The 25,615-nt window shown below is 38.0% G+C and overlaps 2 protein-coding genes across 5 annotated transcripts; both read right to left on the minus strand.

The window, feature by feature from the left end:
- Positions 1 to 1,118: 1,118 nt before the first annotated feature.
- LOC144001361 (alpha-2,8-sialyltransferase 8E-like) lies at positions 1,119 to 14,336 on the minus strand. Its single transcript, XM_077495603.1, has 6 exons — positions 13,920 to 14,336; positions 9,988 to 10,062; positions 9,815 to 9,889; positions 9,562 to 9,706; positions 5,538 to 5,743; positions 1,119 to 4,256 (listed from the first exon to the last, which is right to left on the minus strand). Exons 1-6 carry the CDS (start codon positions 14,081 to 14,083, stop codon positions 3,785 to 3,787), a joined length of 1,137 nt encoding a protein of 378 aa, XP_077351729.1. The 5' UTR covers positions 14,084 to 14,336; the 3' UTR covers positions 1,119 to 3,784.
- A 5,169-nt stretch (positions 14,337 to 19,505) lies between these two features.
- LOC144001369 (alpha-2,8-sialyltransferase 8E-like) lies at positions 19,506 to 25,397 on the minus strand. Of its 4 annotated transcripts, none has more exons than XM_077495624.1 (6): positions 25,112 to 25,396; positions 24,576 to 24,644; positions 24,246 to 24,320; positions 23,765 to 23,876; positions 21,784 to 21,989; positions 19,506 to 20,239 (listed from the first exon to the last, which is right to left on the minus strand). In XM_077495624.1, exons 1-6 carry the CDS (start codon positions 25,213 to 25,215, stop codon positions 19,762 to 19,764), a joined length of 1,044 nt encoding a protein of 347 aa, XP_077351750.1. In that variant the 5' UTR covers positions 25,216 to 25,396; the 3' UTR covers positions 19,506 to 19,761. The 4 variants fall into 4 exon arrangements, with proteins under 4 accessions (XP_077351750.1, XP_077351741.1, XP_077351769.1 ...); XM_077495615.1 differs by having other exon boundaries at positions 23,732 to 23,876; positions 25,112 to 25,394; XM_077495643.1 differs by lacking the exon at positions 24,246 to 24,320 and having other exon boundaries at positions 25,112 to 25,397.
- Between the last annotated feature and the right edge of the window lie 218 nt (positions 25,398 to 25,615).

Genomic DNA, 25,615 nt, shown 5'->3' on the forward strand with positions numbered 1-25,615 from the left:
TTGTTAACATCGCACTTCTTTTTGGTGTGTCAAATTTGGAAGACGTTATTTTCACTTTACAGGGACTTTAATAATCCATGCTTGAAATTGAATAAGTCACCAATTTTGGTTCAAAGTGACCATGGAGAGCAAATTCTCGGGCTGTGTTTTGTGAGTGTAAAGTGACATTTTGACATGGCATTTTGGGTAATTTTGAGGATTCACCGTTATTCACCATGAAAACGGTTAGGAAAAAACTGGAAAAACAAAACAAAACAGTTTCACAAATGAACGCAAAATGCCCATCATCCACTGAAGGGCCATTCATCCCATCCGTGAAAACGAGCTTCGTATTTCCACAGTGACCAGCATCAGCGCTTGCATTCTCATTGTCGTGCTGATGCCGAATTTATGGCAGCGTTGCGTCCACTCAAGAATGTGATATTTCAGGTCCCACACCTGTTGCCCTTCTGTAGCAACAATGTACAGAAGTCAGGTTATCACAAGACACGAGAGGCGCCAAGCAATAACCTCCCCAGCTTATACTGATGATCTCATATTTGACACACTCAAGTCATTGGAGGGGGTGTTTGTCACGGAAGACTCTGCCAGTCAAACAATGTGGGCTGTCGTGTGGCAAGGCTGCATTCTTTCCTTTCATGACATAAATGATTAAAAAAAAAAACTATAAGATGGATTTGTCATTGTTACAGATGTGTGTGCTTTTCCTATGCCTTTAAAATTACATGTCACTCAGTTTACTTGCAAGTTTTTGTTGTTTTTTGTTTTTTACATTCTGTAATGGGTATATTTGAGATGCATGTTAAAAGACCTATTTTCTTAATAAAAATAAATGAAAAATGCCAACGAAAATGATTGAAGCTTCTTCTTGATATTTTGTTACATTACTTTGTTGGCAAGTTAGTGATAAATATGTATAAAAACAAATCAGGAATGAGGCAAATACTTTTACACATCACTGTATAAATGTGTTAAATTGCCTGTGTAGATACGTTTTATGATGACACTTAAAGACTTCAAGATAAATAGTTTTATAATCAGTTACAAAAATGTTTATATTAGCAAAATTGAGTCCCTCAGATATTGCCTTCAAGAAAACAGAATTTATTGTCAGCACATCAAGTTTAGTTTTTTATTATTGTGCGTCAGCAAGTCAGTACAGCACTTTAGCTCATTTATTGCTTATTGTTGGCAACACGTACCTCCAGTTTGTGTGCGTGTGCGTGCGTGCGCGCGCCAGGCTTGAACAACATTCATTGAAACTGTATTATAGGAACCATACAATGAGTATTTTAAGAAAAACAAAACCCCAAATTTTCACCTGAAATCCTGAAGTGCTCGATTCACAGTTATGTGCCCTAAGTCAATTAAGTATAATTGGAATTTAAAAAAAAAAAAAGGCTCTTTGTGTAGTAGTACATTAGAACAAATAAAATGGTCAAAGAATGACCAGAAAAAGTAGTAAACATTCTGGGAAAAGTTAAACATAAGTCATTTTATGAACAAAATGTTGAAGTTATGAAGATATCAGAGAAAAATCTTAAACATGCAAGAAAATGTTGAGATTTGCTTATTTCAGTCATGTTACATGAAAAATTAGATGAAGTTCGAATGAGTGTCAAATTTTGGAAGAAAAAGCACAAAATTAGCGGAAAAAAATGTCCAACAGTTTTTATAAAAGTCGAATATTTGCAACATAAAGTTGTAATGTAATGAGAACGTTTAAAAAAAAAAAATAAAGTCATTAGAATGAACGTCATGGATTAAAGAGAAACACTCGCAAATTTATGAGACAATGTGACCTTAGGACAAAAAGTGGCAAATTATGAGAAGAAGCCAAAAATTGAACTGATGCAATAAAAAAGGCATGTTTACATGAAACAGGGTCAAATGAAAAAGTCGCTCAGTTCATGAAAATAGAATCTTAACGTTACATGTCAATGTCACGCAATGTCAAATACAAAAATATTTGCATAATGTTATGACAACTTATGAGGCTACATAAAGGTCAGCATTGGTCCCATGCCATCAACATTTTTTTTCTCCACAATTTTTTTATTTTTATTTAATTCTGCGACTCATTTAACTAGTCTCTGCTTGCTTCAAGTTTGCTTAATGCAGAAAAAATGGCTGAACAGCTGTGCACCTTCTAAAACTGTGCATCACCTGCCAACCTTGGAGAGTTGAAGAATGAATGGCTTCAATTCGTTTGGGGAGAAATTCTTCAACATTTTGGAATCAGAACTCTGCTGTCTGGACACCTTTACTTTGCAAATGTATTTAGCGAGTGAGACAACGACAGCTGCTTCCCAGCTATACAAATACAGTACATACAAAATAAAGTACAGATCTATGGTGTTTTACAACAAAACTTAAAATTCATAATATACATAAAATAAAATAGTGAAACTTGCAGTCAGTGTCTCAAAAACGCTTTTAGTTTCTTTGAACGGGAGCTGAGCCTCAATATAAAATCCTCCCTATTGATTTTCGTCCACAACATCTTTTAGTATGAAATTAGCAACCCACTTCCTCTTTAATTTGTATTTCTATGGTTGAGTAATTGTTATTAAAGTACAATCAAATGCTTGCTGTTTGGGGCATGTCTGGGTGAGACCTGACATGGCCACCACATGCTGCGATATTGTCAACGACCAATCAGAAGGACGTTTTCCATATTCATATTGAAGAGAACATGGGTTATATATATATTTACATATCGAATAATGAGAAATCCACCCAATCAAGATGCCAGATTAGCTTGAAAAAGGACATTCTGGGGATTTCCAGCTCAAACTATCTTGCAAACTTGATAAAAGGTCACCTACATGGAAATTAAAAAATGTGGCATGGGACCTTTAACTAGATGAGTAACAAGATCATTTTCTTAACAGTCATTTGTTTGCATGAGGTGTCAGAAAATTTGTAGGACTAGCATCACAAAACTACAAGTTTTCCCATTGCGTGTACTCCAGACCATCAACCAACATGTCTACAAAGAGATCATTTTCTTTGAGTCAAAAGTTGGGGCAGGACACCTTGTGGCTGCTCACAATGCCATGAGCATCCAACACTTCCTGGCTGAGAAGGACATTGCAATGGTGTCGTAACCTCCCGACTCGCCAGACTTTTTTTCCCCCCCCACTTCCCTTAGTTCCTAAAAAAACACAAAAAAAAACAACCTCAATTTGAAATATAGCTTTTGTCATTTCTGACACCTTGAATGTACTTTTCTCCTTCATATTACAAGATGGATGATATTTCCAGCCCAGAACTGCAGTAAGTGGCGGTTACATGCAGTTACAAAAAAACTACATAATATTGTTTATCAGTCACGTGATAAATTAAGTGCAGTGGAACTCTTCGACAGTGGCAATTTCTTTGGGAAAGCTCTTCCCTGTTATAGGTGGAAGTTGCAACCCCGTTTTTTTGACCCAGTCCCTTGCTTATGTTTTTTTGGGACGCAATCTCCCACCAAATAAAAACATTTGCATGATAGTGTCAATCACTCATGGATTTTTGCTCTTTGTAGTCGGGTTTAGTCCCCACTGTATTGTACCAATTGGAAAAAAATGGAAGTGTAAAGATGAAACATTTTCAGGAAGCTACAGTACATTGGACTGACAAAAGGCACTGTGGCAACACCCTCAAAGGTGTCAGAATGGCTTTTCCAAACAATCTCTCCAGACTCAAGCTGGACAACATACAGTAATAAATAAGTTTTAAGGTTGAAAAAGTCTTCAGTGTTTAGTTTCTTTTCTGCAGTGCAAATGTGTCAGAGTTTTTATTTGGGTGGACAATCCCCGAGGTGAAGCCTGAGCACGCCCTGACTGTGCAGCTTAAGCAGCATGTCAAACTCCACGGGCATGGCGTGGAACTTGGCATTGACCTTCCTGTCGTCATAGTAATGATTGGTCAGCGTGTAGAGCCCGTGCGGGTGGTTGCTGAAGGGCCAGAAGCCGTACAGGTGCACGTTGGAGCATGCCTCCAGAGCCATGCTGGCCATCATGATGCCCGTGCTGAGTCGACGGGACTTGAGGCCGTTGGTTTTCCAGAAGCGGGACAGGTTGCGCAAGTAGTCCGGGTTGAAGAAGACGGGATGAGTGGGGCTGGCAAAGTCGTCCATGGTGTAGGCCGCCCGCATTGACAGCGCCGTGTTTAAGCCGTAGGAGAAGGCGGGAAAGAGGATCAGGGCGTTCCCGTAACTCTGGAGTCTGTCTGCAAAACTCCGCCTCCGTCCTATCAGAGACTCATACCTGTGAGGGGACAGAGCCGGTGGGATTAACGTCTCGTCCCGACGACATCACAAAGGTGCCCACTGCTCCTCAGACGTGTTAAGGTCACCAATACAGTATCATGACAGGCTTCCATTCACTGAAAACGCTACTGCTATTAATAAGTTATTAACTACTGACTTGTATGACTTACCAAGCAACTAAGGGCTACATTCTCCCGTAATTCTCCCCATCCAGATTTCTGACATACCCATCATGAAGTGAAGTCTGAGAACGGCCATAACACCCTCAGCATGATGTGTTCATGCGACGAGATTTCCATCGAGATCCATTTGGAAAATATGTCACATTATAAAAGTGAAATTAACTTACATAACAGATCTGGAAGTTATACTAATCATTGCCAGTTGCATGGCTACATTGAAGAAGCATGTGTTGTTGCATTCTGTATTTATGTGTGTGACACGTGTGTGCGCACGTGCGGTCAAAAGGGACAATTCTGACCAAAATGTTTTCTATACACATCATAGTTTTGCTGAGTGTACACTATTGCTTTTATTGTTCAATTACGAAGAAAATATTAATGATGATTAATTTGGTAAAAAAAAAAAAAAAATGGTCTGTTTGTACAAACAAGAAAATGATTAAATGTAAAAAAATATTGACTTTTTTTAAACAGTAGTTTTGCAAGTTCCTTTTGAATCAAATAAGATTCATTAAATTAGTTACATTAAAATAAAAAAAAGGTACAAATATATATATATATATATATATAATTAAATGACTCAAAAGTATTAATCTATTGTTTTTGTTGCAGATTATGCTGATTTTTTAATTGTGGAGTGTAACAATTGAAATTGTAATTACATTTTTATTAATTGCACAGCCCTACCACAGAGGGCATGCATAAATAAATAAATAAATAAATACTACATATGTATTGATAGCTCTGATTCCACGGAACATTTTGCGTGGTCAAAAGTTAAAAAAAATAAAAATCATAAATGACTTAGTTATCACACTTACAAAGTGTCCAAATTTTGGACAAACTAGACCATATGGGGTAAAAGTGTTTTAACCCTCAACAAGGGTTAAAAATGTACAGAGTAAAAGTTACTAAGTTTTAGGATGGTAAGAGTTTGCTCTGTGAAGAAACTGTTCTGAAAAGCAAACAAATCAGAAGCGGATGTTCCACCGAAGTTCAGTTCAATAACAAGACATTGGTATTAATAATGCCTACTTCAGTATATGGCAGACATTACAGTCTGGCAGGTGTGTTACAAGATTGGTTGCCATGCTCACTTTTCTCTGAGGATGCTGGGGTTGGCTGTGACGAGGTCCGTCTTGACTCCCACATGTTCGCTGTATTCATCATTCAAAGGCGGCAGATTGCACCTTATCACGTACTGAGCCGAGTCGATCGTTTTTCCGCAACCACTGTCCATCAGGATGCCTCCGTTGCCGACCACGGCGCACGTGTCAAACGTCATGTTTCCAAACGGATGCTCCTGAAAGTTGACGCACATCAGGATGAGGATGGAATGAATTTTCAAATAGTTCTTAATGGACACGATTTCAGACTTTGATTCAAGCTGAAACCAAAGGCCTGAGAAAAGTTAGTATTTATAACATTAGAGGCTTGTTTTCATCCCTTTAAAAAAAAAAAAAAGTGTTGCATCATCTGCCTGCTGACTACAGTAATCCTAAATTCTCTACCTAAAATTTTTATGCCATTTGATGTGAGCAACCAACAGCTGAGCCGGAAGCGGTACGGTGAAGCCGAGCACCCTTATCTAATGCCTCTTCAAACATTAAATCTGGGAGACATACCACCTGTTAATTGTTGTACAAACTTTTTATAGCTGAGATCATTTATCCTTAAAAACCAAATTTATTAGGGGACTGCAGAATGAATGAATTTTGATGGTATCAAATGCTTTGTAGAAATCTAAAAATAGCATGAACCATCTGTCCTTCACCATTTCTGGATAATGTAAAATATCTAAGACTAGCCTCACATTATTTGCAATATATCTCAAACTCATAAAACTATCAATCAAAAACTAACCTTAAATCTTCTGGCTAATGAAAGTGCCAGAAATTTCTAATCATTGTTAAGTAGGCAAATCGGGTGCTAATTATTATTATTATTATTATTATAAGAGCAATTTGTCCGTGTATGGTTTAGCAATTAAGATCCATAGTGCTTGAGTAGAAGTAGTGGGGAGAACATTCACATTATTAATACATTCTACAAAAACTATGCAAAAATAGAGTCAGTTCAGTAACAAGAAAATTATAAAACTGAGATGATAGCCCATCAAATCCTGGAGATTTGTTGTTTTTAAGTGGATTTATCATTTCCTGTACTTCTTGCAGGGATACAGGCCAATCACAGCTCTCTCTCTCTCTCTCTCTCTCACCCCCCCCCCCCCCCCCCCCCCCCCCACACACACACACACACACGCACACACACACACACACACTCTCTCTCCCTCACTTACCATTTTAGCCAAAAGGCAGTTTATGAAATTCTCAGAAGCCGTTAAGGTTACATTTCGAGTTATAAAGCTCTTCATAAACGTTTGAACAAAAGCCTGCAACTTTGCGCTGATCTTCAGTAATTGTTCCATATTTAACTTATTAATAATATTATTGTGGTTGGTGGAATAATGGTTTTCTAGGCTGAAGTAGTAATAACAATTTTACTTTCTCTCTTCTAGCACGAGATTTAATGAAAGCTCCTTTTGCTTTTTGGCAATATAAATCAAGTTTCATCTGTGAGACATCATTCTTTTTCCTCTTCTGTTAGAGAGTCATTGTCATTACTGGATAAATTGCTTATGCTAGAGATAATCTTCAACTCCTACTCTTTCCTGGCTTGGACTGTTGAATTTTCCCCATCTCATATTTGAGAAGTTCCCAGCAAAGCCCAAAAGAGTTTTCCTTGTTTGCTTTAGACCAGTAGGATGAAATCATTTCCTTAATCTGATTTTGAACTTCCATATTTTGTAGCAATGAACAGTTAAGCTTCCAGCATGTAAATGTGAGGACAGAATAGGAGACCAGCAGAGATATTAACAGATCTGCATATGGTTTAGTGATCAGGTTAAAACGTTGGGCAGATGCGAGCATCAACATTATCCTTATTTAAACGATTGGAAATGAGTCATAAATCTAGATTAGCGCCGGTTTTATTGCTTTAAGTATACAATCTGCTATCAATAATCTTCTCTCTCTCGATAGGTCTATCAGATGCAATTTTATAAAGTCAGTTAAGCAGAGGCGATTCTACCACGAAGAGTGGGCGGGGGTATTTGTTAGGTAGCTTGTTGTGGTTTGGGGGTACTTCCCGCTCCAAATATTGCATGGGAAGTCAGTGAGTAAACCAAATCTAATCAAAGTTACGCAAAGGAGAAAATGACTTAAAATATAAACATATCCCAACCCTAATTTCTTGGGAAAGGTACTCTTTTTGATACAACAGCTCTTTAACATACGCATTGACAGTCATGTTTCTGGAGTAAACCAGCTCCCCACAGTTTGCAGTGAGAATTAACAAAAATGGAACTCGGACTTGTTTTTGAAATTTCCTTTTAAATTAAATGCGCAAGATCTACTATATTAAGACATTAACTTAGTAAAGAATGTTTGTTTTTTGACTATACTTGTCTGTACTATGTTTTATAAAAACATACTCAACTCAACTTTATAAAGCACTTTAAAACAAGCACTGCTGTATACAACGTGCTGTACATGAAACAGAAATCGGTCATGCAGTAAAGAATTAGATAAGGAAAAACAAGAACAAAGCAAATATTTTAAGGGAGTATACTTTTTTATACAAGTAAATAAAGTTTACATCAGTAAATTAATAAGAAGTAGGTGAGTGAATAAATAAATAAATAAATACATAGATAAATAAATAGAATGAACATCAGATTCATAACACAAAATACAGCACACACCACAAAACACCAAACAATGTTAAGTATCATGGTGCGCCAAAAGCCAAAGAATACAGATGGGTTTTAAGACGTGTTTTAAAAGTAGATAAAGAGGGGGATTTCCTAATATTTTGTTCCCCTTGGGGGTGCTGAAGCACCTCCCAAAATGGCTAAATATACGCATCTGCGTTTAAGTATTACTGTTCTTTACTTTGCTGAGAAGGGGGAAGCTGATCCATAGAAGCATTCAAAATAGTGTTGAAATCATCAGAACAATAGCTTTTAGGAATCTAGCCAGCCATCCCGTAAATAAATCTTCAATGGACAATAAAAGGTTTCCAATTTCCTTCTTTGTGTTGTAACCATAAATACTGGAAATTAAGAAGATGAAGCTATTATGTTCAACAGTTTGACAAATGAAGTGATTGTCCGGATTACAATTTATGGTCAGAACATTTCCTTTAAACCTCGTTAAAAGGAGGCTACCCCAGCTGACCGCTCTGTTGCGTTAGAGAGCCATATTGTGTTACCCCATTGAGACCTCAAAGGTTAGTATTGTACTCAGTAGAGTGAGATTCTTCAAAGTAGAAAAAGTCTGATTTGAATTGTTTTGCTTAAATATTAAATAGTAGCATAGTAGCAAGGAACTAAAGATCAACCCCAGCTCACCTGTTTTATGAGTTTGGTCATATGACATCAACAAGCTGAGCTGTGATTGGTCTTTACCTGAACCCTGAGCAACTGTGATCCTTTCCATCTACAGCAAGTGGCAAAATGGCCGCCCCTGAGATGGATAAAAACGGGTGGATTTGATAGTAACACTTTGAAAGTGTCAGATTTAGGCTACACTCATTGGTGTGGACACAAACACTTCTAGTGTTAAATTTAATACTTGGTGTTAATCTAACACCGGCGATTTCAGATTTCAGGATTTTTTTGTGTTGGCGTCCCATTTTTATCCATGTCAAGGGGCAGGCATTTTATCACTTGCTGTGGACTGAAAATGACATTAAGTGCTTAAGAGATCAGATAACGAACGTCACATGACTAAAGCCATAAATAAGGTGAGCTGTGGGGGTACCTATTTGTAAAGATTTTTTTTTGTCATGACTTCCCCTTAAATTGCATCGATGATGGCAAAAAACAATAATAAAAACATTTAACCAAGACAATTATTGAATGACGATAAACTGAATAACCAATACACATTTGCAACAAAAAACGAGTTTCTTCCCCCACCAAAAAAGAAAAATATATCAATTATGATTTTAAATAAATATTGGCAACAAATCCATGAATAGGTGACTCCATTAGTGGTGAACCGCGAATATGCGCGGGTCCACTGTATATTACTTAGTAATTCAGAAAAGTGTGCTTACCTTTATGAATGTTTTAAAGGTGGCCGGAGTCACCTGAAGGATCCTGTTCCTTTCTCCATCGTATTGAATCTTACTTCCCACAGGCGTGTTGTGCTGCGTGATGATGGCCTTCTCGAACCCTCGACATGAGCTGCTCAGTTTGGCACTGCGGGACCGAAAAACCTTTTTTCACGTTAGCCTGCTTTGCGTGTTGCTAGCTTAGTTTGCTTGCACAGCACATTTTGCCTCTCTACCTCCCACCAGTTTTCCTTACGTAAAAGCTTGGTGGTTCTCCACATTCTTCTTCCAGTTTTTAGAGTGACGCTTCAACACATTGGCAATCTGTTCCCTGCGACAAACACAAACATGGCCAGCACAAATGAAGTTTGTTGAAAAACCTGATTCTAACAACGAGGACACTTGTGTGAGGGCATGCACCCTACTCACCTGCAGCCTTTGCAAAACGCAGACGGTTCAGGGGGACTTTTCTTCTGAGGGGGCGGTTTGTAAGAGCCCACCACACTGTGGAAACACAAAACATCTTTGCTCGTAATCCAATGAAATACTTTTTATTTTTTGACTGTTCAAATAGTTTTTCTTAAAACCATCCTTAATAAATTATAGAAAAAAAGGAACACACTACAGTTTTTAATGAATGTAAATGTATTTAAGTAAAAGTAATTTGTGTTCTATAATATTTTAGGGTTAATAAAGGAAAAAATGTTTTAAATGCCCATTAAATACATACTGTGCATATACAATACATCAATTAGAAACATAATTACAATGTACACATGAATGCAGTTTATTTTAAGAATAGAAAAAAATATACGCAATATATAATATATATGTATGTTATAGAATGACTTTCAGTGATTGTAATGTACTATTAAATGCTAATAAGGAAAATCATCAAAACTAGACAAAAAGAACAATAGAATAGAAAGAAAAAAGAAGATACAATTAAAGAGAATTTGAAAATAATGACTAAAAAGAGTTAAGGATTATTAAGTGTTAGCAGGGCGGCATTTCACAGCGGCTACTCATTTCAAACTCGACATAGACTGCATGCATCGAAAAACATGGGAGAAAAGGACAAGAGGTGTTTTTCTGCTCATGGCACCTACACTGCATCAGGCTCATCTGCGTGCAGGAGAGCCTGATTATTAAACTGAACACACCCACTCCACAAGTGGTTTCAATCAGGACAGACTGCATCAAAAAGATCAATTACATCAAAACATTCGCAAATAAACAAATAGATGGCATGCCATCAATAATTGAGAGCATCATTCAACATTAAGTAATTGTAGTTAATACATTTCAAAGTACATACTGATTTGAACATGTATTTATTAATAAACAATAAAAATTTATTATTAAATACATAAGCAATATTGTTATTACGACTATACTAACATGCAATAGAGTGCACTATATTGACCTTTGCTATCATGTACTGGAGGTTGGATCCCAAAGCGCAGACACAACTAAGATTTTAACTATTTATTCACATCGAGAGGCGTAGAACAAACTTGACTAGATGAGAAACAAAGAGTTGCACAGAGAGGCAGTGGTAACAGCAGTAATAATCTGACAAACACAAACACCTTTCAGAACGCTACAACAGACAGTGAATCGATCTGATTAGTTGTGACTAAGTAAAGGATTAAAGATTGACATCACAAAGCTCATGACATTACATAGCATAAAACCAGGTGAAACATCACATAGCGTTTCTCAGTTGAAACCAGATGATGGTTACATCAGTTCAAAACAGACACTTGACCTGTTGACGGTCATGAACTCAAACTTAACAGGTCATGAGCTCAAACTTAAACCTGGCGTGACCCTAGACATGACATTTGCTTTTTGTGTTATCGATGTAGCAATTTTAGCGAAGGCAGTAAGCTGTACCTTTCAGCATTCTTTCTTTTATGGCTGAGCTCAAAGTTCATCTGCATCGATTTTAATAAACACTCAACGTAGCCTCCACCTTTGCTCATGTTTTACACGCATCACATTACATTCCACTTTGGCAACTCTGCTTTAGGTTGGCATACAATACACTGTGTAAACAGTCACTTGATAGTCCGCATATTGTGTGAAGTAAGCTACAGTAATATCAGGTTATACTGCCTGCACACGGTAGTTTTTTTTTGTTTTTTTTTAAATCAAAGTGAGTGCTGCTCAGATTGATCTTTATCACTTTTGTTGTCATCACACAGATTACTGTAAATCATATCGTTTAGTTCCAAACTGTCCTCAAAACAGGTTATGTGTGAATGCCATGAAGATCTAAAAACAAGATGACGCAAGTTATATCTTTTGTTATGAAAGCTCTGATGAAAAAATGTTATGAAGTTAAAAGCCAAGAGAAAGAAATTTTCATTTGCAAATAGCTGTGGAAAGTGAGTTATGTTACAAGAAAAAAAACAGTTGGGAGACAAAGCTGCATTGTTACAAGAAAAGTCATTAAGTTGCAAATATTTTTTTTTCTAAAAGTTATAGGGGATGGGGTGGTGTTGTAATGGTCCAGGAAAAAAAAAGATCTTAATGTTGAGAAAATGTTATGAAGAAAAATTTGAACTGTTAGGAGAAAACTTCAAAGTTAAAAGAAAAACGTAAAGTTAGGATAGTGTTTTTTTTTTTTTTTAATGAGAAAAGCAATGTTATGACTTTCTCATAACTTGACAGTTTCTCAGTTTCTCCTATTAAGATATTTTTTTTTGTCATGACCTTATGGCTTTTCTCATTAAAAAAACAAAAACAAAAAAAACAAACAAAAACGTATCTAAAGCTTATGGAAAAAAAATATCAATATGGCAAAAAGTCGAAATGAAAGAATGAAAAGTTACGGAAAAAAGTCGTAATGTCACGAGAAAACATTTGAAAAGTGGGTAAAATGTGATAAGGTTATGAGTGTAAAGTGAAGAAAAAACACTTGTTAAGCAATAACATTGGGGGGGTTGTAGACACAAAGTTATAAGATAATGTAAAATTGCGGGGGGGGGAGTTGGAAAGTTACAAGAAAATGTTTAAGTTGTCAGAAAAAGTTATAATATGAGAAAAGATACAACATTGGCAGTAAAATTTATAAAACCCATGTTATGGGGTACAAACAGAATTCTGTGAAAACAGTAGAAATGTTCAGAGAAAATTTTATTTTGAAAAAAAAAAAAAAAAAAAAGAGAAGTTTTAATGTGTATCAGAAAAATGTAAATTTATGAGAAAATCAAAATTGGGAGCATGAATGAAAGGTGAGAGATTTTCTTAACATTAGGAAGGGGGGAAACAGTTCAAAGAAAAAGTTTTACATTTGAGAAAAAAAGTCATTAAGTTGCAAGAGTTGTCAAGTTATGTGAAATTGCTCCAATATTGTGAGAGAATGTTGTGAGGGGAAAAAAAATCTCACAATGCTACAAAATATTTGTGTGATTGGGAGGAAAACAGCTCAAATGATCCAAGAAAAACTTTTGTAAAAAGTCAAAGGGAAATGGAGAAGAAGTCATAACGTTAGGAGGAAATGAGTTGTAAAATTAGGATTAAACAAAATGGAATTATTCCAAGAAAAAGAGTCTTAAATGTCGGGAGGGAGTCATGGTGAGAACAAGTTGAAAGGTTATAAGCCTATGGGAAAAAAAATATGTTTCCTCATATGACACAATGTTCGCAACATTCAAAAGGATTCTGCAAATTCCTTCCTCTGCAGTCATATCGCTCGAATCTGGGGAGGTTTTCTCTTTCCATTGTCGTGTAGCAACATGGTCTGACAAGTTCGTTCAGACTTCACTGTACTAATCTCATTACAGCACTTGGACTAAAAATCAGGGGCTAAGAAGACTTGTATGAAAATATTTTTAGTATACAATAAAGATGGGCGAGTATCGATACCAGGTATCAGTGTCGGGGTGATACCCGGCCTTATTTCAAGGTATCGGTATTCACAACGGCAGCCGATACCAGTATTGTAGTTTTACAATTAGGAACTAGAAATGAGAAAAATAGAAAAATGCCATTAATTTCAAGCAATCTTATAGAAAAACACTACATTCTGGGATATTCTTTTGTTACAATTATAGGTTCTCGTTTTTTGGGCGCAAAATTGTGTGCACCAAAACTACTAGTAGTATTGGTACTTGGTATCGGTGACTACTTCAGAGTTGATACTTGTACTCATACTGGTATTGAACATCCTTAGTTTACACTGATTTTCGGTAACAGTGAGCGAGATGACAAAGTGGACTAGTTGGTTTTGGTTTGGCGACTTCCAGAATATCTGGCCTGTAACCTTTTCAAGAGCTCAACAAATGTCAAGATTTTGAGCCAGTGGCCCTCAAGATTCTAGAATGTTAGAAAAGGAGACAAAGCAAACGTACCTCTCGTCGTCAACCATGTACCAGGTGATGGTGGACAGCAAGCTGCCGAAGCAGAACAAAGCGATCATGAAGGACATGCCCGAGGCCATGCTGCTTTGCTGCCTTGCTCCCGTTTCAGCTGGCGAACCCATCGCCCAGTGCACCACCTCTAGGCCAATGTCCATGGGCTGTCATATTTCCTACTTCAGCCTCAGATGCACCTCCCTCTCCCTTCCCCTGTCACTCTCTCTCTCGCTCACTCTCAAACTCTCTCTAGTCTACTTTAGCTCCAAACTTTACTCCCCCAGATTTAGCTTTTCATGCAAAGTTGGTCCTTATAGGGTCTTCCTCACTGGAGATGAACAAAAACAAAAATCACAATCTTGAGCGTCGTCCCCACAACTTAAAAATTGCTGCTTCTCATGGACTCCACCTCAAAAAAAAAAAAAAAAAAAAAAAAAAAAAAAAAAAAAAAAAAAAAACCTCTCCACTCCCTTCCCTACAGCCTTACCCCCTCCCCTTCCTGAGCCATCCTCCACCCACACAGCCTCCCCTTCTGTCCTCTATCCCTTTTGGCACAAGAAGGCAGGCAGTAACACGAGTGCCCTGGACCTAATTAGCCTCCAGGGACACATGTTTGGAGAGGCCCAGAAGCGCCTCATTGGAGCCCGGCAACACCCCCTACTAGTTAGGGGAGGGGCGTGGGGAGGGGATGTAGGGGAGCTTCTCTCACGGAAAAGAGCGGAAATGAAGCATAAGAAAAGAGGAAGTGCAACCTTGACAGACTCCGAAACTTGTGAGTGGGGGCGTGCTTTATGGCAGATAGGTGCACCCCAACCCCTCATCTTCTCCCAACCATTTGACCCTCCAGACTGCAGAATTTGAGTGACTTGAGCTGAAATGATAACAGAAACCTGAAGGCAGCTAATCAGAACCAGACAACGGTTGGTGTGTCATGTTGACTGTGAGTGAGTGAGAGTGCTGCTTTAGGGCAACATACAGACCTGCAAAATAAAACATGTCCATAAATAGACGGAAAGGTGGGGAAATTTCAGTGCATATGAGACAGTGTTGCCTTGTGATACAAATCAGAATTGATTCATTGCAGTTGTCAGTGAATGATACATTCACAACTAGGAATTTTCCAGCTCACCCGCCACCCTATTGAGACAATAAAAGCTACGTATATAGATGGACGATGACATCATACTGGATAGAGGCTGCCTACCCTCTGTTGTACAAGCAGCATGCTTCAAGTACTTAACTGTTATGAATGAGGCAACAGCGACAGATTTTAGTTTCATGAACAAATGTCAAAGTAGAAAAAAAAAGGGTGGTGCTATTTTTAAATCACTATTTTGGTGTAAAGAAATTGTATTGGGTGGCTTTAATTCATTTGAATGACTCAGTCTTTTGGTAAAGTGGATCCAAAGATCATCATTGTAATCATTTACAGTCCTCCAAAACAAAAAGGCTAATTCATCGAGGAATTTCAGTAAATGCCATCAGTAATGTTCTGGTCACAACTGGAGACAAACATTCTGGCTATTTCAGAACATTTGTGTGTTCTTTGAAGTACAAACAATCCCAGAAGTTCAAACAACCACTGTCTCTATTAGAAAAAAAGGTACATAAATGAGAACATAAGCAATATGTTTATGGAATTAATGGCTGCATCACCAATTGTCAATGCAGAGACAGTTGATGAACTTCTGGATGAATTCACCTAAAAAATCTCAAATGTTCTGGGTGCTGTAGCTCCTATTAAAACCGACCTAAAACACCTTGCAGGTATGCTACCAACATAATGACTTTGAAATCCAAATGCAGAAAAGCGGAACGAAAGTGGAGAAAAACTAAACTCCAAGTTCATTTTGACCTGTACAGACAATATCTTTGTCATTGTAACAAAAAGCTAGTAATAGCTAGACAACAACACTTTTCTGAAATTATTAGTAAGAACCTTAACAATACACAAATTCTATTTGCCGTGGTTGACAAACTCACAAATCCCTCAAAGCAAACAGCGCCAGAAACTCCTCTCAACAGATAAATGCAATGAATTTGCCTGCTACTTTAGTGAAAAAGTACAAGTCACAAAGCAGCAAAATGACATGAGCTGTCTTGACTCAATACCTTCTGGCTTTTTCAAAACTATTGTCAAATCTGTTCAATTCGATTCATCAAATAATCAACTGCTCACTTAAATCAGGTGAACTTCCTAAATCTCTGAAAGTAGCCGCCGTCAAGCCCATTCTAAAAAAAAAAAAAGAACGCTGGATGTCTCCCTGCTAGCAAATTATAGACCAATCGCAAACCTTCCCTTCATAACCAAAATAGTTGAAAAGTGTTTTTTAATCAACTCGGCAATTTCTTGAGCTTAAACGGACTTTTGGATAAATTCCAGTCAGGTTTCCGACCTCATCACAGTACAGAAACAGCTCTGATTAGAGTACTGAACGATATAAGATTGAGCACTGATGCAGGGAAGGTATCGGTGCTCGTCTTGTTGGACCTCAGTGCAGCATTTGACATGATTGATCATAATATACTGTTGGACAGGCTGGAAACTTGGATGGGGTTAAATGGAACAGTCCTTAAATGGTTCAGGTCCGACTTGGAGAAAAGGAGTTACTTTGTGACCATTGGAAATTTTGAATCTGATCGAAAGGCCATGACATGTGGGGTACCTCAAGGGTCAGTCCTTGGATCCCTGTTGTTCAGTCTGTATATGTTACCTTTGGGTCAAATGCTTCAGAACACCGATGTTGACTATCATAGTTATGCAGATGACACACAACTGTATTTATCAATGTCCCCAAATGACAGCAGTTCTTTTAATGTGTCTGTAGGTACGATCATGGGGATGTGTGTGTGGGTGTGTGTGTGTGTGTGTGTGTGGGGGGGGGGGGGGGGGGGGGGGGGGGGTTAATCTACATACCTTTGATTAAGGTCTGTTATACATTTTTAAATCTTGGTTGTTTTTTTAAAACATCCTTACACTTACACAAGTTTGCTGTTTAACATTATCAATGTATGTTCTTCTAGTAAATTTTGTAGCCTACTTTTGTTCTCTCTTCTTTGCTCTGAATGTTGTGCGTTTTTTTTAGGCTTACAGGTGATGTCTTTCCTTGTGTATAAAGCACATTGAATTGCTTTGTGTATGAAATGCGGTATACAAATAAACTTGCCTTGCCTAGCCTAGCCTAAACTTTCATGCATGACTGCTTTCAAGATGGGAACAATAGTGGTGTCATTTTATATTGTGTTTTAGGCTTAAAAAAGCTTTTGTCATGTCAACCAGGGGTTCCCAAAGGTCTGGCATACCAAGTATATGTTTACATAAGTGTCTACTCAATCAAATCTATTTGTTTAAACCCAGATATCAAACTGGTGTGCGATACTACACAATATGGTATCAATTTGACAACAAGCATAGAAGAGAAAAACACATGCCTGTGTCCTGGCTGCTCAGAACAATATCGCTAAACCGGCAATATTTTTGACAAAGCCAGTAAGTTACCCGTCTTGAAATTTAAAGCATGTGATTGTGCAAGAGAGCTACAGCGAGAGAGCGAGAAAATAAAAAATATTCCCAAGGGGAAAGAAAAGTCATGAAGATAGGAGAAGAAGTTGTAGTGTTATGAAGAAAAAAAAAAGTTGTAAAGTTAACGGCGAAGAACCAATCACGGCTCCCTTGTTTTGTGACCCGAGTCATGAGCAACTATGTCGTCATTTTCAGTCGACAAGTGGCAAAATGGCCACCCCTTTGAGCTGGATAAAAACAGGTGGATTTTGCTGCTAAACTCATTAAGATGATATTCTACAAACGCAATAATAATCCAAATACCATGTTTAGACTATTGGTGCGACATACAACATTTGCTGTAAACACTTATTTGGATCAACTTCCCCTTTAAGAAAACAAGTTGTAAATATACAAGAAAAATGTTGAAAAGGTGGTGACAATCTCGTACTAATGATGTTGTGGCCCTGAAAAGGTCAATTACTCAGATCAACCAAATTCCAAACAAAGTAGCGTACACGTTAAATGAGCCAAACAGTCTGTTGAGAAGGTGAAATACTAAGGAGACTCAAGAAGGATGAAGTCATACTGTCTATAATATATTCCAGATGTAATATCCGTGAACGTACCTTTTTTCCTCTTCCTGTCCTGCTGTAAGACACATAGACATGCGAACATCTGGACAAATACAACTAACCAGAGCGTCAGGATGACTTTTGAAATCCTTGTCCTGATAGCCTGCAAATGGAAGCCATCGTCTAAAATTAGCACGGGGTCAGCACATCCAGCTAATTGGGCCATTAAAACGGGATGTTATGTTTGTTTCCCCAGAAAGGCATCATACACAAGTCATCATGCAGCCCAATTGTGACCAGGCAGCTGCAGCACTCTGGTCCTTCCCAGTGGCCGGCAGCCTCTCTGGGGAACACTCGAAAGATTCTCAAAACAGCTTTTGGCAATTTTCTGGGAAATAGCAGGAGGGACTGAGATGATGCAGTCCAAAAACAGGGCATCTGGCAGGTTACAGTTACAATAGAGAGAGAGAGAGAGAGAGAGAAAGGGACAGATAGTCGGGTGGTGTGTGTGTATATATATATATATATATATATATATATATATATACTAAAAAAAAAAAAAAAAGAAAAAAAAGAAAAAAAAGTAGGGGATAGTGACCACAAATCATGAAATTTGAGTAATTGAAGCCTTCATTTACCCCCACAGGGCGACAATGTATTACTTGTGTCTATATGAAGCACCTCAACTCACTCCAACATACTTCCTTCATATCAAGGTGGTGCCTAAACAACGATTTTGTTTTTGGGCCAAGCGCAAAAATAGCAAATGGGTGAATATTTCAGCTAATAAAAGGACAGGGTCACGCTCCAAAATTGTGAAAATAGGGTAATTTATAAATGCTGAGCCATAAACATGGTTCTGGGGTTCACTGTAGTGAGAGAAAGAAAAAAACAACAACAAAAAAACAGCAGCGTTGAGGGACTTTACTGAAATTGAAACCTAAGCTAGAATAAAGTAAAAGCACTCACCCTTTGTTGATAGGGCAGATGAAGAAGATGAAAGGAAGCAGCTTTCTTCATGGATTTCTCAAATTCCTAGCAAACATACAATTGTGCAAGTTAACATTTGTACATTGATAATAAGACTAGGAAAAACAAGTGAGCTCACCTTAAATGGAGGTTTATGGCATTTTAATTTTTTTTCCCCCCTTTTTAAAGGGCATCACTCAGGGCCAATCTGTACCAATTGTGATGTTTCTTTTACACCAAATGCCTTCAACTCTGACGCCTTCAGGGTTTTTCTCAAAATGAGAGCATGGCATCCTTCAGGGCTCCAAATGAGGCCTATTTTGGTTTATGTCTATTCACCAATGAAATGATTTGTATATTTACAAATATTTATTCAGATATATTCAAATTCCTGTCTTCAAAAAGATAATTCACCAATGTAGGCAGTCACTCAGTTGTCAATAAATATTAAGAATATCTTTTTTGATTCAGTTTGTCTGAATGCATCATGGAAGCCCCAGTTCTGTTTATTAATAAAAATAAAAAAAAATGTCCAACTGTCTGAGAAATTCCACATTTTATTTTACATTGCATTAATTTACTTACATTTTGATCTAAAAACAGCCCCAATAGCCTATCATTGAATTGTAATTTGCTGTCACAAACACCAATTCCACTCAAAGGCCTCCGAATGATTTACAGACTCCAGTTGGCTGATGCCAAGTAATAAATACTGTAAATGACCTTTAAGGCTCAAACGTCTTCTTTGTTTTGTTGAGTGTAAATGAGTCACATCAGTTGTCCATTTCCATGACTAACTTTTATCGGTCAGACAACGCCCGAGATGAAGCCTGAGCACCCCCTGACTGTGCAGCTTGAGCAGGAGGTCAAACTCCACGGGCATGGCGTGGAACCAGCGCTTGGCCTTGGTGTCGTCATAGTAATGATTGGTCAGGGCGTAGAGCCCGTGCGGGTGGTTGCTGAAGGGCCAGAAGCCGTACAGGTGCACGTTGGAGCACACCTCCAGAGCCAGGCTGGCCATCATGACGCCCGTGCTGAGTCGACGGGACTTGAGACCGTTGGTGTTCCAGAACTGGGACAGGTTGCGCAGATAGTCCGGGTTGAAGAAGACGGCGTGAGAGGGGCTGCCAAAGTCCTCCAGGGTGTAAGCCACCCGCAGAGACACCTGCGTGTTCATGGCGAAAGAGAAGGCAGGAAGGAGAATGAGGGACTTGCCGTAGCTCTGAAGTCTTTCCATGGCGCCCCGCCGTCGTCCCGACAGAGAATTGTACCTGTGAGGGAAAACCGCAGGTGGGATTAACATCACAACAGCGCAAAGCTTGCAATGTGGCTGCTGACTAACACTAATATCGATGACCATCAAAGTCTTTTGCTATTTGCCATTTTGTAAAGGGATTAAGTGGCGGTAACAGAACAGGAAATAGAACTACAACATCAGAACACATCTGGCAGCTCAATACCAGAGGTGGGTAGTAACGAGTTACATTTACTGTTAGATTTACTTGAGTAGTTTCAGCACACAATATTTTTTACTTTTACTTGAGTAGATGTGTGAAGAAGAAACGCTGCTCTTACTACGCAATATTGGGCTACACTAGAGTTGTTACCCGCTGACCCATTCATACATTAGATTTACAGTATTTTCACGTAAGCGCTTGATTGACTGTGTGGGAGCATTTCTTATACACAAGAAATGCGACCCTGGTTGAAGACTGGCAGGCATGATGAGAACCCGAAAGAGTCAACTGAAAGATGACGTCTTGGTGCTTTACTGCCACCTATGGTCGTGACACCACAATTTGTGAATGGATTGCGCATGCTTGGGCTATGTCTGCTTGCACTGTCGTTTGAGCGCAAAAAGTTATTTTTACAATTTGAAGATGCCAGCAGTTGCACATAATTTTATGTATTTGTCTGTCTGATGAGATTGTTTTCAATAATAATTCAGACTTCATGTTAAAGCAGTTGCTCAATATTAGAATATTCTTTTCAGCAAATACTTTATTTGTACTTGAGTGATTTTTTTTATGACTACTTTTTAACTTGTACTTGAGTAATTATTTTGAAGTAATGCTACTTTTGATTAGAATTTTGGCTACTCCACCCACCTCTGATCAATACCATATGAACAATTAATTGAATTCAAATTTTAATTAAGGTAAAGATAAATAATGTTTTGCGTTGAAGACCCCTGTCTGTTTGCTCTCCAACGGTGAACAGTAATTATGACTCTTTTTGAACGTTAAAATGTGACTTAAAAACAATTGCCTCTGTATTATAACTGAATTCCTATCCGACCTTGGAGGTTTCAATGTAATTTGAACAGGAACATTATTGTAGCAGACCGGAGATGACATTGTATCGACCGGGCTGGTTTTGGATGATGACCCACTTCCTTGATGACGTCTTCTTACATGCTTCAACTTCCTCGATGGACTTTTGCACTATTCTAGTTACTATGTTTATTGTTAAGTATCATAAATTATGTACAGTAAATTGTTGCCCATTCGGCATCTATTGCAGCCTGGTCATGCTGGAAGGTGGATTACCACATCTGCAGCCCCTTCTCAAGGTTTCTCGCCCATTCCCCCCCCCCCCCCCCTTTTTTTTTTTTTTTTTTTTTTTTTTTTTAAGTTTTTCCTTGCCCTTTTGTGGTTTGAACAGGGAATGTCGTTGCTATTTGTCAACTGTGGGCATGTGATGCCCTTTGAGACTTTTGCGTAATTAAGGGCTATATAAATAAACTTGACTTGACTTGATTGTAGCAATGCTTTCGCAGAAACCGCAGTTAAAGAGAGTTCGTCGCTGTGCTCACTTTTCATTGAAGATGCTGGGGTTGGCCGTGACGAGGTCCGTCCTGAAGCCAACGTCTTTGCTGTACTCTTTGTTCAAAGGCGGTAGATTGCACCTCATCACAAATCGAGTAGAGTCGATCATTTTTCCGCAGCCGCTGTCCATCAGGATGCCACCGTTGCCCACCACGGCGCAGGTGTCAAATGTCTTGTTGGAGAATGGATGCTCCTGGAAAACAAAAAGGTCAGGTTTGTTTTCATAAAAGGCAGAAGTCACAGACGAAGAGCATAAAGCTAAAAAAGATTGAAAAAAAGATAACGTTACAAGAAAAACGCCGTAATATCACAATGAAAAGCAGCATGTTACTAAAAAGTTAACGTATGAAAAAAAAAAAAAAAAAAAGTTAAAGAAACCTAGGAAAAGGCTTAATTTTATGAAATAAAGTAGTTAAAAAATAAAAGTGAGAATAGTAACGTTTGGAGAAAAAAAAAAAAGTCACAATATTACAAGAAAAACATTGAGAGAAAAGTCTTAAAAGGAACTCTGGCTGTCATGACAAGTTTGCTCTATATTATTTGGTTGTTACGGACATAACTATGAGATTAATTTTTCGAAAATCATTTTCAGTTTATGCCGCCATTGCTATTTAAGTCGCAACGCATTCCGTGCCTAGTGACGTTAGAATGGCGGTGGTTCTCTGCCGAGCGATGTGAAACGACTATCAAAAAAGCAAGGTAAGCCTATGTTATGTTCCAAAAGGGACGATCAAAACTCTTGAATGAGTCTGTTGAATGACGAGAGCACCGCACGGGGGACTGTGACTCTTCTCATTGCACGCTTGCTTTTTTGATAGGCGTTTCCCATTGCTCGGCAGAGAACCACCACCATTCTACGTCACTATGCACAGAATGTGTTGCGACGTAAATAGCAATGGCGGCGTAAACTGGAAATTATTTTTGAAAAATTAATCTCATAGTTATGTTAGTAACAACCAAATAAATAATATAGAGCAAACTTGTCATGACAGTCGGGATTCCTTTTAAAGGGAATTTTTTTCATTTTCAGTCAGCATCAAGTGGCAAAATGGCCACACCACAAGATGGTTCAAAACAGGGTGAGTTTACTGCTCAACTAACTTCCCACAAATACAATATTAATCAGAATACCATGTTTATACTATGGTGGCCCATACAACATATTTTTGGTTGACATCCCCTTGAAGATTAAGTGAAAATTAGTTATGACAAAAGAGATAGTCACAAAGTAATGTGAAAAGATAAAATGAGAAAACTCATCAATTAAATCAATACCAATCAAATTAAGTCGTAATGTTATTAAAAAGTTGAGTAAAAGTGGTGTTATGGAAAAACTCTGAACGCAACAACAACGTTAACACTAAGAAAGTTGTATAGTTATGAGGAAAGGTTCAGTTCAGAAAAAGTCAGGAAAAAGTTGATAGAAAGACAATTATATTGTATCTTTCGTTTTTTGTTTTAAGTCAAAAAGTTGCGTCCTATGATTACTAAAAGGTTACAAGGAAAAAGTTGAGGGAAAACTGTTAAGGTTATAAGAAGCCATGAGAAAAGTTCAATAGAAACCTGAATAAAGATGCGACGTAACCAGAAAAAGATTGACCTAAAAAAAAGGTGATTGTAAAATAGTGAAAATGTTCAAGTTAGTCATAATGCTTTTTTTTTGTTTTTAAATAGAACTACAAAAAAAATGTGGTTGTGAGAAGTCATAGTCAAAAAAAAAAGTTCAAGTTTACTGAATGACATGGAAAGTTGAGAAAAGTCCTAATTATGTTAAGTTACAAAAAAAAAAAAAAAAAAAAAAGTCAAAGTTCCAACAAGGTCACAATTACAAGAAAAAAAACTTGCATTGCAAGGAAATGGTCATAAAGTTTGAGATATAAAGTCGTTGAGATGTGAGGAAAGTTAGTCGTCTATCATGTGCACAACGCGACGTGCCTTGATGAATGTTTTGAAGATGGTTGGCGTCACCCGCAGTGTCTTGGTCGATTCAGCTTCGTAGACGATTTTGGTTCCCACGGGCGTGTTGGCCTGCGTGATGATGGCCTTCTCGAACCCTCGACACGAGCTGCTCAGCCTGGACCTGACAACAAACACTTGGGTTGGTATCCTGGAGCAAAGTGTGGAACTAGTACCATTTGTGGTACTGACTTCCTTTAGTGGTAGTTGAAAAAAATTAGTACAAAAGTGCATTTCAGATGTAGTTCACTTTTTAGTATAAAGGGTCAAACTGCATTATGTTATAGTGACTTGCAATAATTGATGATTAAAATTAATGATTTTAAAAGATTTATTTCTTTATTTTTTTTTATGGCAGTACCTGAGAAAGATTTGAGAACGACTGTTCGAGAGTCAGTTGAGCACCTCCAATTAACATCCATCACATGATGTTAGCATGACGCTGTTTTGCATGCAGCTCACTTTTACATACATTTGCACACGTCTGTCTTACGTGAAATTCCGATAGTTCTCCTCGTTCTTCTCCCACTTTTGAGAGTGACGCTTCAACACGTCGTCAATCAGTGCCCTGTGACACATGCAGTTCGAGCCAGATGTGCAACAATTAATCGATTATCAAATGAATGGATAATCATTTTTGATCAATGTATCATTTAGAAAGCTTGTTTAATTTAAAATTGCCCAAATCCTCAGAATTTCAGACTTGTCTCATCTGCAAATATTCTCTGATTTCCACCATAATCATTCGTTGCAGCCCAAAAGCGATACACAGAGTAAGGTCTGGGAAATAACTTCAATGAATGACTGGGGAAATTTGCCTCACCTGCAGCCTTTACAAAGCACAGATGGGGAACTTTTCCTCTGAGCAGGTGGTTTGTGTGAAGCCAGCCCACTGTGGGGAAACAAAAGTCAGAGAGGAACAAGCCTCACAAATCACCACCACCGATGGGGGTGGGAGTGTAAAATCAACATCTTTGTTTAGTGCATCTTCCAAAGTCCAAAAGCCTGCAAGTTGGAAGAAAATTGCGAATAATTCCAGCAAAGTTGTGGTGTGTGAGGGGGTCATGACATTGAAAGGGGAAGAAATATTGATTACTTTCTAACAATTCACCATTTATTTACCAATTTTGAGCAATAAACCGTTTTCATTCAAGCATGCAAGTAAATAACCATAGCTGGACAACTTGATTAAAAAGTAAATAAACAATCAATATTCAAGCAACATTTTTTTGTACAACGTGGCCTATGTGTTGGTTTGGTGCGTGCCAAAGAGGCAAAAAATAAAAATAAATAAATTAAAAAAAAAGGAAGGAAAACGTTTACAGTATTTTGTTGACTTGAAACCCGCTCGGGACAAACCTCTGCTCGTCGATCAAGTACCAGGTGACGCTGGACAACAGACTACCTAAACACAGCAGCGTTATCGTCTTGAACGAGCCACCACAAGAAGCCATCTTTACCATAAGGCAAGGAGAAGACGAGAGCCGATTTCACGGCCCTAACTGGAAGGCGTCAGGGACAGGCGGTGTTTTTTGGTGTTGTTGTTGTTTTATCTCGACATGTGAATTTCCCAAGGCCGCGCGTACACGCACCCAGCTCGGCAAGGGCGAGCAGCTCACACAGCTGTTGCGTGATGAGTAATTAGATGACGTCACGCGACAACGTTCAAGTTAAAAAGTTAGGCTATAACTAATTTTATTTTATTTTATTTTCGTTTTGTCCAATTTGTATTTTGTTTATTTTGGGATTCATGGTAAATTGGATTGACTGGTATTTGTACTAATCTTCTATGTTCATTAAATGTTGGGGGGGGGGGAAAAAAAACTGTGATTTTCTTTCTGTCTTTTTTTTTCTTTTTTAAAA

Source organism: Festucalex cinctus, chromosome 1 (assembly GCF_051991245.1).
Source record: "Festucalex cinctus isolate MCC-2025b chromosome 1, RoL_Fcin_1.0, whole genome shotgun sequence".
NCBI lineage: Eukaryota > Metazoa > Chordata > Actinopteri > Syngnathiformes > Syngnathidae > Festucalex > Festucalex cinctus.

Bases quoted from the DNA above. Each gene is read 5' to 3' on its own strand.
- LOC144001361 (XM_077495603.1), bottom strand. From the start codon at position 14,083: ATGGACATTGGCCTAGAGGTGGTGCACTGGGCGATGGGTTCGCCAGCT. The intron at 10,063-13,919 runs GTACGTTTGCTT...GTGTTTCCACAG, and splicing joins TACATGGTTGACGACGAGAG to TGTGGTGGGCTCTTACAAAC. The intron at 4,257-5,537 runs GTGAGCATGGCA...GTCCCCTCACAG, and splicing joins CCCAGCATCCTCAGAGAAAA to GTATGAGTCTCTGATAGGAC.
- LOC144001369 (XM_077495615.1), bottom strand. From the start codon at position 25,215: ATGGTAAAGATGGCTTCTTGTGGTGGCTCGTTCAAGACGATAACGCTG. The intron at 24,321-24,575 runs GTGAGGCAAATT...CATGTGTCACAG, and splicing joins GTGCTTTGTAAAGGCTGCAG to GGCACTGATTGACGACGTGT. The intron at 20,240-21,783 runs GTGAGCACAGCG...TTTCCCTCACAG, and splicing joins CCCAGCATCTTCAATGAAAA to GTACAATTCTCTGTCGGGAC.